General features: G+C 48.6%; 6 protein-coding genes across 6 annotated transcripts; 3 read left to right on the top strand and 3 right to left on the bottom strand.

Moving 5' to 3' along the window:
• Positions 1-70: 70 nt before the first annotated feature.
• FTJAE_7535 (glycoside hydrolase) lies at positions 71-1,281 on the bottom strand (the record flags this gene model as incomplete). The annotated part of the gene is made up of 3 exons (XM_037354261.1): positions 71-453; positions 507-1,090; positions 1,145-1,281. The coding sequence occupies 3 exons, from the start codon at positions 1,279-1,281 to the stop codon at positions 71-73; spliced, it is 1,104 nt and encodes a 367-aa protein (XP_037205411.1).
• Positions 1,282-2,335: 1,054 nt separating this feature from the next.
• On the bottom strand, positions 2,336-4,126 carry FTJAE_7536 (lactose permease; the record flags this gene model as incomplete). The annotated part of the gene is made up of 5 exons (XM_037354262.1): positions 2,336-2,495; positions 2,551-2,659; positions 2,715-2,936; positions 2,988-3,476; positions 3,532-4,126. 5 exons carry the CDS (start codon positions 4,124-4,126, stop codon positions 2,336-2,338), a joined length of 1,575 nt encoding a protein of 524 aa, XP_037205412.1.
• Positions 4,127-6,266: 2,140 nt separating this feature from the next.
• FTJAE_7537 (lactose regulatory) lies at positions 6,267-8,193 on the top strand (the record flags this gene model as incomplete). Its single annotated transcript, XM_037354263.1, has 3 exons — positions 6,267-6,327; positions 6,391-7,424; positions 7,486-8,193. 3 exons carry the CDS (start codon positions 6,267-6,269, stop codon positions 8,191-8,193), a joined length of 1,803 nt encoding a protein of 600 aa, XP_037205413.1.
• A 157-nt stretch (positions 8,194-8,350) lies between these two features.
• Positions 8,351-9,643, bottom strand: FTJAE_7538 (uncharacterized protein; the record flags this gene model as incomplete). The annotated part of the gene is made up of 1 exon (XM_037354264.1): positions 8,351-9,643. The coding sequence occupies one exon, from the start codon at positions 9,641-9,643 to the stop codon at positions 8,351-8,353; it is 1,293 nt and encodes a 430-aa protein (XP_037205414.1).
• A 620-nt stretch (positions 9,644-10,263) lies between these two features.
• On the top strand, positions 10,264-11,900 carry FTJAE_7539 (large neutral amino acid transporter; the record flags this gene model as incomplete). Its single annotated transcript, XM_037354265.1, has 2 exons — positions 10,264-11,121; positions 11,169-11,900. 2 exons carry the CDS (start codon positions 10,264-10,266, stop codon positions 11,898-11,900), a joined length of 1,590 nt encoding a protein of 529 aa, XP_037205415.1.
• Positions 11,901-12,471: 571 nt separating this feature from the next.
• On the top strand, positions 12,472-14,084 carry FTJAE_7540 (transporter SEO1; the record flags this gene model as incomplete). The annotated part of the gene is made up of 4 exons (XM_037354267.1): positions 12,472-12,622; positions 12,669-12,833; positions 12,883-13,906; positions 13,955-14,084. The coding sequence occupies 4 exons, from the start codon at positions 12,472-12,474 to the stop codon at positions 14,082-14,084; spliced, it is 1,470 nt and encodes a 489-aa protein (XP_037205416.1).
• Positions 14,085-14,498: the final 414 nt, after the last annotated feature.

The raw sequence follows: 14,498 nt of genomic DNA on the forward strand, positions 1-14,498 counted from the left end.
TAGTCGAACTATAGAACCTAACCTTTCCCATGACCATTCTACTTGAGCAGACTCGATGCTCCTCATAGTCCTAGATAGACCAAGTCTGTGCCGCGCTCTTTGCCAGAGCATCATTCGAACCATCCTCAACAACATCATAAGTAGGTTCATCAGTCCAAAACTCATAGTCATTTGCCTTGTTACCAGGCTTGCTGATCTGCCAGGGCATCCACGGCACACCAAGGCCATTGAACACGTCTATATGCTGACCGACAGTGGTAGACTTACTGTCCCCTGTAGCTCCGAACTCCTCAAAGAGCATGAGCTTGTTAGCGCTCTTTGCGTGCTGCAGCGCAACTGGGCCCTTGTTCTTGAATTCGTTAACGCCCATATAGGAGTGGATGGTGACGAGGTCTAAGGCCTTGCAAGCCCAGTTCTCTGCGACGTCTGAGTTGGGGAATTCGTTGCCGCCACCTACGATATTGTGTTAGCGATGGAAGGGTAGCTATGTGTGAGTGATGACTTACCGGTGGAGATTAGAACCTTGCTGCTACCCATGATACCCCGCATGAAGCTAGCTCGATCGCACCACCACGACGGATGCGGCGGAACATTGTTGTTCAAATGGCCCTGCCCTTCATTCTGAACATTGAACGCAAAGATATGGCTGCTCAAATCTTTCCAGGCGGGACTTCCGCTAATCAGTGTGTTCTTATGTTCCAGGACATGACGAATACGATTCTGGAAATCGGAAATGCAATTCTTGTCCGAGTACCAGAACTCAACATTGTTGGCACTAGCGGGCTGAGTATTGCAGTCTACTGCAGGCAGCTTGTACTTTGACACATAGGCATCGCTTCCCCAGCAACCGAGCTGGTAGCGATCATGGATCGCGATGGTGAGTTTGATGCCTCTCGCTTGAGCTTCTACCATGAGTTGATCTATGGCTCTGAGCTGGGTGTCGTCCCAGACACCTACGGTTTGGGGTTCGATGTCAGGCATTGCGATTGAGCCAGTGTTCTTGGCGTTCTGGCCAGTTGGCGAAATGAAGATGCGTAGGACTTTGAGATTTGCATCCTTGATGGCGTCTAGGACCTCCAATCTATCTTGCCTGTATGGATGTAAGTTATATCGTCATTGGGTATGTGAAAGGGCTGAGCCTTACTGCTTGAAAGCATGAAGGAAGAAGGAATTCACGCCAGCGAAACTATTGCCTTGCTGGCGAACGGGGAGCTTGGAGCCATGAGGAGAGGCTGCTGCAAGCAGAGCTTGACCCAATGCGAAAAGACTGAAGGTCTTCATTGATGCTAGGTATGAGGGAATAGTTCAGAATGGATCGAGGAGTCTTAGGGTGCTTATCGTAAAAGCTTGAAGGGCCGTAATCTTATCTTATATAAGAAAAACTAAACTATTATGGGTGCCACCAGCTCCTGAAGGTTGCCTTGGTCAAGGCTCAAAGGGACACTGTAATCTTGGTCTTAGCGTCCAAATCTACCTGAGACAAGCTTCCACTTTAGGTGATATCCGTAGATGCCGGAAATACCAAGACCTTGGACCTAAGCAAAGGGTTGCGATCTCCTCTTGAGATCCTGAATAAGGATCGGATAATATATACCCTTGCTTCATCCGTTCACGAATCAATCAACTTGACATCGTGACCTGTGCATCTTCCCCGCGTTTTCACTCCTTTTCGCAACGCGTGGGCTGTTAAGCAAGGAATATACAATCTTGGCTTTGACATGGCCTTGCGCGGACTTACAAAATACCATTCTAGCGTGTACCAGAGTCTCGGAGTTCAGATCTGGGCTGCTTGGGGCAGGGATTCATCGGGTCTTGGACGCGAATATGAAAGCCCGGGTTAGCGCTTGACGGCCGCTAGCTTGTTTCACAGCCCTATACCTGGAAGATCAACCATCTTTGCCGTGATCTCAATATACACATTAGTCCTTAATATTATCGAACATGGTAAGGATAAATCTTAATTGCTAACTTTCGTTAGTTCGTTTTTTGTGCTTCTTTAATCGGCAAGAGTAAGCATGGCTCGTTGTGTTCTCATTGCCAGAACTATGTAGATAATAATCTAGATTACCTACATCTCTATTTGACTCGATATCGATGTGGGCATTTGGACCTCGTTCGCGGTGAGAGCTACTGATTGATATGACCTCCTAAATTTACTATTCACTTGTGTGTCCTTTAACCTCCTCACAGCGGATGATGTACTGGTGTTCTTATATAGTTGTAATTGGCATGTATGTTACATACGTTGATACTAGGCATGTATGTTACATACGTTGATACTATAGCTATGAGATCCATGATCCGACCTTTCAAATAGCCAACCTATTTAAACTGTCTAGCACTCAGGCTCTGAGACTCGCTTGGTACTTGCTTTGCGTGGATTCTTGGCTGCAAATACAGCCGTCAGTTCCTCCAAAGTCCGGCCCTTGGTCTCGACAAAGAAAAAGTAGATAATGGTGAACTCAAAGAGATCCCAGAACACAAAGAACACGTAGCTGTAACAATTGGTTAGGGGCATAGCTTATAGTATGGCTTCGAACATGTACTTACAACCAGTACCGAATGTTCTTCATGGCAACTGGAGCCGCAAAAGTGTTGACGAACCCCGCGCAGCCGGAGGTTATCATAAAGACCATCATGCCGTTTGCTCGCTGGTCATCTGTCTGTGTCAGTGATTGATCATGTCAGGCAGTAATGTGCCAGGAGGAACTTACTAGCTAAAACCTCTGCTGGATAAATGGGCTGCATTGGAGTGAATCCAACAGCAAAGACAACCCCAAAGATAAAGATGAACGCAATGCTTGCTGAGCTTGAAGGTGTGCTGCCAGATCGCTCATACTCGGCTGCTGTAGCGGCAACGATAGCGAGCGCGATGGACATGCCCAGACACGAGCCCATCAGCATCTTGCGTCTTCCAACAATATCGTGCAGACGAGCTTCATCCATCATGGTAAGCAATAGTTGCCGAATTTTTTAACTTTACATACCTCCAATTGTAGCAGCGACCCATCCGGAGAGCGCATAGAACGCATTCAACAAAAGAACCATGTTTGTAGAGGTTATCCCAACATTCTCCACCATCAATGGGAGATAATAACTCGAAACATTGTTGCCTGAAAATTGACCAAACCAAGACATGGCAATGACAAGCATAAGTCGATATCGGCGAGCGCGAGACTTGTAAAGGCTTCGGAGGTCGAAGCAAGCCCACTGGGAACGTCCTTGAACTTCAACGAGTGAATCGTGAATCTCTTGCATTTCGATAGCGACGATCGGGTGCTCTGCATCACCGTTTGCGTGATGCTTAATGATAAACTCGCGAGCTGCTTCCTTTCTTCCTTGCGCAACCTGCCATCTCGGACTCTCAGGTAACATCCAGCTACCGAGGACAACGAGCCCGGGACAGAGCATCTGCAGCCAGAGGGGAAGACGCCACTTGATGTTGCCGCTCAAATGGATGTTGGAACCGTACAATGCTAGTGCCTAGTAAGCCAAATTGATCAATTTTATTTACATATTGGGTAAACATACTGAATGTTGCAATGATGCTTCCCATGTAGTATAAAGTGTTATATGTTCCCGCCACTGTAGCTCGTTGTAGAGGGGGCGCAATCTCGACGAGAAGCATCGGCGCAGCGACGGTGTTGATAGTCGAAAAGAAGCTGAGGAGGAATCTCGCGGCGATAAACGAAGACAAAGTCGGGGCTACTGCAGTAAAGATGGCAGATACACAGATGAGGAACGAACTGAGAGCGAGGGTCAACCTGCGGCCCTTCCAGTCGCATATCCAGGTGAACAAGGCGCCTGACATCTGTCCGATCTGGAAGATGGAGAACACCAAGCCAGTTGAGGTCGACCCGGTATCACCCAGTCCGTAGTATTCCTGATACTCTGAGAGAACATTAATCGAACCCATGAGCGAGCCGTCGTAGCCATTCATGGTGGAACATAGGTAGATGAGTGCGCAAGCCATGTAGAGCTTCAGATGGCCTTTGCCCCATGGCGAGGGAGCTCCAACATTGTTCAAGGCGGTCGCGATGGCGTCTGGGGTCTGCACAGCTTCTTTCTTTTCCTTATTGGCATCATGAACATGCTCACTGTGAGACTGATCAAGCTCTTTCGACATGGTGAAGGTTAAGTGATTGAAAGTTAAAGACAAGAATGTGGATACGACAGGTCAATCTGCGGAAGATATACATTAACTTCTTCTTAATAAAAGGACCAGCATGCGGGGAAGACTCGAAGAGGTAGGGATGCTCACGACGGTGGAGACGCGCTAGGACGTGGTTACAGATTTCCGAACTGCCGCATTAGCCCATGGCCCTAAAGAGTCGGAATATACGTGGTAGAGGGTTGCATTCTTGTGCTTGGCCTGTGAGCGGATGGACTGATTTGGTTGTCGCCGATGTGTGAGACACGATTGCAACGTGACATGTTGATGCAGATTAGGGCTATTGACCGGTGATCATGAGGGGAAACACGGTGGCATTGGATAGGATCTTTTAAGACCCCAATGCTACGCAAAACATACCACGCATGGACCCAGTCTCTATGCACCTTGGTTGGCTCTAACTTTCCTATTCGGATTATCTACCTTGGCTGCTGCAACACATATCGTCGATCAGGAGGCCAGCTATCAACTCAAACGTTAGATGACGACGACAGCGCCTGAAGGTTATTCACCTGCACTCAATAGTAAGCAACAGATAAAATACTGTTCTATATATGTTCAACGCACACCAAATCCCGACGAGTGGTTTCTACGATCGATACAAAATGCATTCATGGGCATAAACAAGCTTGATGTCGAATGGGTCGGAGAGGACGACATGCGAGACCAGTTTCTACACCTCGAACAACACCAAGGCCTAACTCGTACGCGACAGTCCTAAAAAGCTCGCTCACGCGTGATGAAATAGCCCCGAAATAACAGCACGCGTTTTAGCCATCGAGTCGACATAACCCACTCTAGTTGAGCCACGCGAGTGCAACATTACCTTCGATCGAGTTTACATGCCGTCATAGAAGAAGTCTTCATAGCACAGGTTCGTTGGTGTCGATTGGTACACGCGGGCTTCTTGGGCGTACACAAAGCCCAGTATCTTCGACCAAATGTCTGAAGGTGGTAGCCACCAGTGTGAGCTCAACTTCTTACACCAGCGGGAGGATCGGTACGCACAACGGTCGGACAGCGAAGTATGGCGAACTTCGAGCTATTCCAAACAGACATAAGCGATATTCGTGTTGACTACACTGCGTGCGACTATCTGAGTACTATAACAGGAGAGATAGCATCCAATATCGGGGCTCTAGTAGATAAAATCATTTAGCTATAGGTTAGGATAGCGAGCACATCTTGAGTGTAACTAGCAGAGAATACACCGGAGTTCAGGCCTGGTTATTGCGCCCCTTCCAATCCACCGTGCCAATGATGAATAGAACCAATAAAACTAAATATTTCGTGCCGTGTCCCGGTGGTACGGTAAGCAGTAGCTGGATCTAGCTCGTAGTGTCTTCGTCACCTGCGGTTTCAGATAGATATAGTCTTTAGCTCCGGATCTCAATGACGGCAATTAAATTACAATAAAGTCGGTAACTCGTATCGGCGCCAATCTAAAGTCTTAATACAAGCTTTTTGCTAAAGAAATAGTCGGGAAATAAAGCTCCATAATAAGATAGCTTCGGACATGCCGGAGCTAGGGCGGAGATTCATATCTCCTCCCTAGTGTCACCAATTGGCGGCTCCAACGACTTTTCATCTTCGGTATAGCTCGTGTTGCCAGACACTGCCGAGGTTTCTGTATCACGCCATGTGTTTGGAGCTCTCTTGCTTGTCAAAACTACCGTACTCTATCTTCGTGAAATCGGAGATGATCATCACTAACTACCGTACTCGAAAGTATCCGTGAAGCTCGGATCCGAATAGTGGATGCTACCTACCTTGTTGTCCTGAGTTCTGAAACAGGCCCGTGTAGAGCAAAACGCCTCAATGTCACTGTAGGTGCGCCACTTGATCCCAAGTTAAACTGTTGCCTAAGCTTGTTGCGCGCGATGGCTCACTCTGTACCTAGCCCAAGCCTCTAAATCATTGACAAAAGGATTATCCCTCACCGCTGATGTCTCCCTGAACTCTTCTCATCAAATTCGGAGTCGAATTGCATGACAATGGAACTCCCCGAGACAACCGGCAGGCGGGCCAATTCATCCTGCGCCGAATGCAGACGTCGTCGAGTCAAATGCGAAGGCCAGACTTTTCCCTGTCGACAATGCGTCTACTACCTCGTCCCACATCTGTGCCATTATCCTGCAAGGAAAAAGAGACACAATGTATCTATAAAGTAAGCGCACGCATCTAATGTTTAACAAAGTGGGCCTGCTCTGACACTGCAGCTAATAGATCTCACGCCGAACTTACCGATAGTTACGCCAAGGCCCGGAAAGTCATCGAATCATTATTCCCCTCGAGTTCACTTGATGAACTCTCCTCCATGACCCGTCAGCAGTTGCTGATGCGACTGCAAGCTTCCAAGGTACCCCCGCCTGCTGCTGAGACTGAACCGCAGGATCATCTGCAGGTTTTGGAACCGTCGGTGGAACAGAACTTTACTTGGGATGAAGTATCCGAGACCGAAAGCGAGACGTCGCGCGTGGCAGACGACGTCAACGGACTAGCCTTCTCACGACAATCACTCAACGCCTCATACTTGGGTATATCCTCCGTCCCTACGATTCTGAAAGTCATCGCCCATCTCTCTCCTCATGTGCAGCAACGAGTTCCCAAGGGCGCTGAAGCTTGGCGGAGTCCCTCAAGCCTGGCTGGTAGTCCGGGCGACATAGCTTGCCTGCAGGTGGATGAAATTCCGCTTATAAACGCCTATTTCAGCCACATACACCCTGTGATCCCAATGGTAGACGAAGCAGACTTTCGTCAACGATATCTTCAATCTAATACCGAAGAGGATGAAGCTGGACCGTGGCTGGCGCTGATGAACATGGTGCTCGTTATGGGGTCAATGGCATCGGACTCAATCCACTTCAGCGCGCACAACCCGTTCTACAAGCGAGCTCTACCCCATCTAAACATCAACTCTTTTGGTTCCGGTCATCTCTACATGGTGCAAGCATTGGCTTTGTATAGTGGCATGGTTCTTCACTTTCTCAACAAGCCGAATATGGCAGTTGCTGTCATGGGAGCGACACTACAGATGGCCGTGGCAATGGGCTTGCATAGAGTTCAGGTTTCGCAAGCCTCTGCCACCACAGCTTTCCATCCCGCCAATGGCTCAACGGCAACACGACTACGTACGTGGTGGTCCATTCTGTGTTTAGATACGTGGGCCTCGTCCACTCTGGGGCGTCCTAGTCACGGATATTGGGACCCAGCTATAACGTTGACTTCGCCCATGTCAGCCCTCCAAGATCTGGTAAGCCACACTGATCACTGCCCCTTGGCTGTCTTTGCTAAAACACACTGTTATATCCTAGGATTACGGAACTATCTCTCTCGCCGCTAGTGAAAGGTTCTGCAGGATTGCCACACGTGTACAACAGCGACTCGCCCGATTACCTCTAATAAGGCCCGATGAAGTCGACGAATTCGATCGCGACCTTATTGCCTGGAAAGACTCATTACATATGTTTCTAGCTCATCGTGAGCAATGCCCGCCAAGTGTCAATACTGCACGAGCGATTCTTTGGTGGCGATGGGTCACGACTCGACTTACGCTCTACCGTCCAGGCTTGTTAATATCAGCACTGCGTCAGAAGCCATGGGGGCAAGAGAATACCCGAGAAGCGAGCCATGCCCGAAAATGTATACAGATTGCAAAGGAGGGAGTCGACCTAATGACCCTGGATTGGGTTTCCAACCAGTTCCTTTGCTGGAATAGTGCTTGGAACCTCTTCCAAGTGTCATTGGTCCTCGTTCTAGGTCTGATGTCGGACAAACAAGAGGCAAATAACTTGAAGTGCTATGAATCAGTTTGTCAGGCAATCGAGTTATTCGCTCTAATGGAGCCACTTGACGCTGGCTGCACTCGCAGTCGGAACCTTCTTCAAGGTCTGTTGGATAACACGAAGGGTGCAGAGGAAAACACTGCTTTCCCGACACCCGAAGGGCTGGATAATTTTATACTCGACTATCTTGGTACAGATCTAGTCTGGGAGGATGTGGATTGGCTGGGATATCTTTAGGATGAGTATTAGCTCAGAGAATGAGAGATCCTGACAACTATCATTGAGCGATGGAGATCTCCGCGCAGTTTGGGTATCTAGGCCTCATATTGCCTTTCAATATTTACTGCTCTACAGTGTAAATGCTATATACACGAAAAAAAGACTCTTCGAAAACTTAGGCCTTGACAGTAGCACCAGTAATGCTAATGGTATAATCAAGACCCTTTGAAACCTCAGCACTCAGATCAAAGCCATCGTAAAGGATAGGCTTAGCAGGCGCATTGGCAACAACAACACTGACATCGTCACCGGCCTGAACAGGAACAGTCCCAGCTCCGTCACTAAGCGTAACATAAGAAGACTTGCCGCCCTCGCGGTAGATAGCAACAGTAGCGACAAACTCGGCATCAGCAGAAACCTTGACGTCGAGTGAAGTACCGGTAACGTCGAGAGGAATGATGTTGGCGCCCATGTAACGAGGTTGACGATCCGCCTTGGGCTTGTACGATCCAGTACCCGCAGCTTCCATGTTTGCAAAGGGAATATCAGCACGTTGCTGGAAGAAAACCTCTTGGGCGGTTGGATGGCCGATATCAACGTAAGCCATACGAGCCCAGTAGCGACCGACGATATCACCAACAGTAGTGTTCTGAGAAACGCGAGCAAGAGTGTGAAGAGGAGTTTCGTTGCTATCCTTCTCATACTGCAATTGTAGCTGTCGAATGGTGTCTTGACCCAGACCAGCAAAGTCATCAGGATTGTAGGTCAAATACGCCAGGAAAGGCCAAGCTTGGTAGTAATTACCCGTATCGACGGATCCATCGACAATGACCTGGTGAGAATCACCGAGAACCTTCTTAAGTTCAATCTCAGTGGGAGAAGTCTCCTGATTATGGTTCTTTCGCGCAGGAGCGCAAATGTCAGAGGTCTTGTATGTATCAGCGACCCAGTTCGCAAGAGTCTCCCACCAAGCACCAGTTCGACCCTGGTTCACCCAAGCTTTCTGATGATAATGCATTCCATGACCATACTCATGAACAGTAACACCTGGTACAGCAAGGTACTGATCCACAACCTCAAGGTACGCCATGCCCGTTGCCTGATCACTATGCATCACACCCGCCGCACTGCCCAAGTCACCAACAGTGTAGACATTCGTCTTGTACTTCGGTCCACTATCAGTCTCATCGTTGAATGAAAGACCTGGCGATCGCCACTTTAGCGTTCCAACGAAGCATTCGTATGCTGCTTCGAGCATCTCGAGCGATTGGGCGGTCGCATCGGCGGAACCAGCGTAGATCCGGAAATGCGCTGAATCCTTGAAGTTGGAGCCGCCGGGGCCGATGTTGGGATTCGCGGTGTATGTCTCTGCTGCCGCCGGGACATCAGCTGTTTGTGTCACGGCCTGGGGAAGAGCCTGAGCGCCAGCGGCGAGGAGGGTTATGGTCGCAGACTTGAATAGACCCATTGTAAAGAGTGAAGAAACGAAATTGATATTTAAAAAAGACAAAAACGAATGAAGGATAGTCGAAATATTGTAATGATAATCGGGGCGATCATCTTGTTTTTATGCTTGGTTCAAGCTTAACTGGGACGTGCGAGACGAAGTTCCTCGATTGGTGGACTTTTGATGTTTCGGTTCATAACGGTTTCAATATGGAGTTTCAGAACAGGGGATTTACTGTGTTTAATTGTCGATACGGGAGAATCTGTTTAGGATCATCGTGTTGCCAAGAGAAATTGGGGCTGTTTGATTGCCCAGTGGCATCGACGGGTTTCATCTCGGGGCATTTTACACCGAAGTTTCCGTCAAGTAGAGCACAACTGCCAACGGTTCGAACGATAATATGAACACTATGTACGATAGAAGTAACAGTATCAATTAAGCTTAGATAGATTTCGGTTTTTAAGTTTATTGGACCTTGATTGTTGATCTGGTGACCAGACACTTTCATCACGTCATAGCCGATGATTACCCGTCGCATCACGCAATGACCTGGCTCATTCGGTCATGACTCCATTTCACAACCCATCGCCTCATCCTTCTTTCATCCTCAGCACAACCCTCTCATATAACCCCAACTCAAGATGTCTTCAGAACGCGCTGAAGACGCGAGTCAGCAGCCTCTTCTGTCCGAACATCGCCAAGCAGATCACGATGCATCCGCGTCGCGGGGTACTTTCACGCGTAACCTCGGCGCCGTCGAAGCCTTCGGCATAGTCGTGAGCATCGTCATCGGCAGTGGAGTTTTTACTTCTCCCGGCTCAATCGACACGAATGTTCCATCACCAGGATTGGCGCTGGTTATTTGGTTGATTGGTGGTGTTTTGGCGTGGACGGGTGCTACGACGTTTGCTGAGCTTGGGACTGCTATTCCTGGCGAGGGTAAGATTCATCCTGGTCCTTTACGTGGAGATGAGCTAACGGGTGCAGGTGGTGTTCAACCATATCTCCAGCATATATATGGCGATATCTGGGGTTTTCTCGCAGCGTGGACATGGATCGTCACCGTCATGCCCACAACGCTAGCAATCCTCTCCATCGTCTTTGTCGAGAGCGCATACTCAGCCGCAGGCGTGATAAACGAAGACCACCGCATATCACACAAGCTCCTCTCAATTCTAGTACTAATCATCATGAGCGTCGCAAACTCCATCAGCACCAAAGCAAGTACTCGGCTCAACGGCTTCTTTGTAGTTCTCAAGTTTGTGAGTATTCTTGTCGTGGTCATGGCCGCGCTAGCTGTTGTCGGCGTTCATGCCACGCATCCTGATAAAGAAGCTGGGGGAGGCGATTGGTTTAAGAAGAACTGGTTTGAGTATAGAGATACGTATAATCCGAATGGACCGGATACAGATTGGAGCAAGTTGAGTCAGTGGGAGATCTTTGGACATTATTCTGCTGCGCTTTATGCAGCTCTTTGGGCTTACTCTGGGTGGGACAAGGTGAGTTCCTGATTGCCTGCACATGAATTCAGCGCTGACTTGAACAGGCCATCTATGTTTCCGCCGAGCTTTCGCAACCTGCAAAGCAACTCCCTCTTGCTATCAACACCTCAATCCCAACAGCGATCATCTGCTTCCTTGCCGCCAACGCTGGATACTACGTTCTACTCCCATGGAACGTCGTCAGTACAACCGACAGCGTGGCCGTCACTGCCCTCACGCGCCTTTTGGGTCGAGGCTTCGGTATCGTCACGGCTGTTCTCATCTGTCTGGTCGTCGCAGGGTCTTTACTTGGCAACTCATTCGTCGCGAGCCGTATGTGCGTCGCCGCAGCAAGAAAGGCTTGGATCCCTAGTCTTTTCACCATTGTTGGCAGAGTCGGCGTTGAGCCTGATACTGAAGAAGCCGAGGGTTCTGAAGACGAGTCTACTAAAGAAGCTGGAGACGCGCCAATCAACGCTGTCATCCTCTCAGTTATTCTTGCGTCATTTTATATTCTCTTCGGAAGCTTTAGAGCTCTTTTGACGCTCAATGGTCTGGGAGAGTACTCTTTCTTCTTCCTCACGGTTTTGGGTGCTATCATCCTACGATATCGTGAACCAGATCTGGAGAGACCATACAAGACGTTCTCAATCAATCCAGTAGTGTTCGTGCTAGTCAGCGGGTTCGTGGTTGTTCGAGGTGCCATCTTTGCACCTGTTCAGGCAATTGTCATCCTTGTCATCTGGGCTCTGGGCATTGCCTTTTACAAGGTGCGACAGTACTTGTCCACGAGGTAGAGTCGATCATAAGTATCAGGAGGGAAGAAATTAGATCTATAAGTCAATTGCTAGGACTGCCTCTGTGTGAAAAGAGTTGAGGATATGGCGTGGAGACTGGATTAGAATTTACGGGTGACACTCACCAAATGATAGCCAAACCTTGATACGAATAATAATTCTTTGATTACCTGACCGTTGCATCAGATCGCCTCCGCTAGCGGAGATTGTGCGGTTATTAATGCCGAGTATGGTAGCTTTCGCCTCACGCAATGCTCGTGGAGATGGCATCATCGTAACTAGTATCTGCTAAACCACAAAACCGATTAGATCCGGCCATAGTATTGGACGTCGAGGTGAAATCTCATCGGACGCATGTAACCTATCGTTATTTGTAAGAATGATAGATGGTTTACCCCACGGACTTAACGTTGATGTGCTTGCTGGATAATTGACGACTGACCAGGATGCGACCCAGCTTTCTGGTAAAGGCCGTTTCTTGTATGGCATATGTGGGATCAGCATAAATTGTGCATCCCCCGACACTTAGTCGCAGTACTACAGGCAATACTGGCTGAGTCTTGGAATAAACATGTCTGAACCACCTGCGAGGAAGTGGTACCACTGGTACTCACCAACCGACACCCCAGAGGAAAAGAAACTCATCTTGAAGCTTGACCTTCTACTCGTCCCTTACACATTTGTTCTCTACTGGGTAAAATATGTCGATCAAACCAACATCAGTAAGCTCAACCTCCGACTCCCAGTGGCCTGTACTGACCCCATCAGATAATGCCTACGTCTCTGGCATGGCAGAAGATCTAGGCTTTCACGGCAACGAATTAGTCCAGTTCCAGACGATCTTCGTCGTTGGAAATGTCGTCGGTCTTTTACCCTTCATCTATCTCTTCCCTCGTGTTCCAATGCACATCTTAGTTCCCAGTCTTGACCTTGGTACGTCACCCATTATACCCTACTCAACTTTTCGCTGACCTAATACCAGGTTGGGGTATCTTTACACTCCTTCAGTATCGTGCCACAAGCTACGCAGAGATAATGGCCTATCGCTTCATGGTCTCCATCTTTGAAGCATCCTACTTCCCTGGCGTTCACTTCGTCCTCGGCAGCTGGTACAGATCAGATGAGATTGGCAGAAGAGGCGGGTTATTTTATATCGGCCTTACTCTTGGGACTATGACCGCTGGTCTTCTCCAAGGCGCTGCGACGCAATACCTTGACGGGCACAACGGGCTCGCTGGTTGGAGATGGAACTTCATCATCAACGCAATCATCACATTGCCTCTAGCTTTTGTAGGCTACTTCCTCTGGCCTGGTACACCCGATAAACCGAATCGCTTGGTCATGAAAAAGTCTGAAATCGCCCTCGCAAAAGAACGTCTCGAACGCAATGGGTCAAAGGTCAGAAGCACACCCTTTTCGTGGACATTACTCCGTCGCATCTTCACGAGTTGGCAGTTCTACATCCTCGTATTCTGGGATATTCTCTTCTTCAACACCAGTGCCAACACAGCTGCGTTCCTCCTCTGGATCAAGAGCCTAGATCGCTACAACACCACCAAAGTGAACCAACTAGGATCAATAAGTCCTGCGCTAGGCATCTTCTTTGTTCTCTTCATCAACTTCAGTGCCGACTTATGGATCGGAAGACCTGCCGCTATCACATTAGCTTCCGTGATAAACTTCACCGGTCTTGTCATCCTAGCAATCTGGAACGTCCCTGAGGCAGCAAAGTGGTATGCTTACAGCGTTGGCTACTCCGCCGTTGCAGTTTCATCAGTCCTTTATGGCTGGGCGAATACTATTCTTCGACATAACAACGAGGAGCGAGCTTTGACGCTTATTTTGATGACGGCTATAGCTACGTCGACTCAAGCTTGGATACCACTTCTTGTGTATCCTACTGTCGAGGCACCTCGATTTCCGAAGGGTTATGTGTACTCAGCCGTCATGGTTGTTCTTCTCGTAGCTATGACTCAAGTCATTCGCATTGTTTATGGAAGTCATGGGTAAGTTCGATGAAGACATCTACTGGAATGGAACTAATGATTTTGCAGGGAAAAGGTACGCGCCCGACGGGGTAGTCTGAGTGATACGAGTGAGGATGGTGAGATCCAGGCACCTCATGGGTTGAGTATTGACAAAGATGCTGGGAAGCATATTCAACCCTCCACGGTGGCAGTGTAGAAGCAAGGTTCAAGATGGTGGTCCCCCAGGGAGAGAGTAGCAGGGAGCTATTCAGAGAAGACAATGGGCAGTGTGATGGAACGGAGAGTTTTGAAAGTATAATCTCTTTCACTGCTCTAGTTCTTTTCAAATTGCACCGCAATCAGCGGCTCTTAGCTCCAGCTGGATAATCTCGTAAAATCTCATATCGTGTCCAATTACCATAGAATCCCCCGACTAGCTAATGATCGTGGCGTCAATAGCTGAATCTTCCAGCCTTATAGCTCAACACAAGCCCATTTTGTAGTTAGTGTACCGGCCGATCGACATACCAACAGTCAATAGTCTCTCACTAAGATCCGATGGTTCCAGATTTACGAAATTACAAGCTCCCCTCAGGGAGCAACACGACACCTAAGTTTAGGGTGATAAAAT

Source organism: Fusarium tjaetaba (genome assembly GCF_013396195.1).
Source record: "Fusarium tjaetaba strain NRRL 66243 chromosome Unknown NRRL66243_c0000153, whole genome shotgun sequence".
NCBI classification, from domain to species: Eukaryota; Fungi; Ascomycota; class Sordariomycetes; order Hypocreales; family Nectriaceae; genus Fusarium; species Fusarium tjaetaba.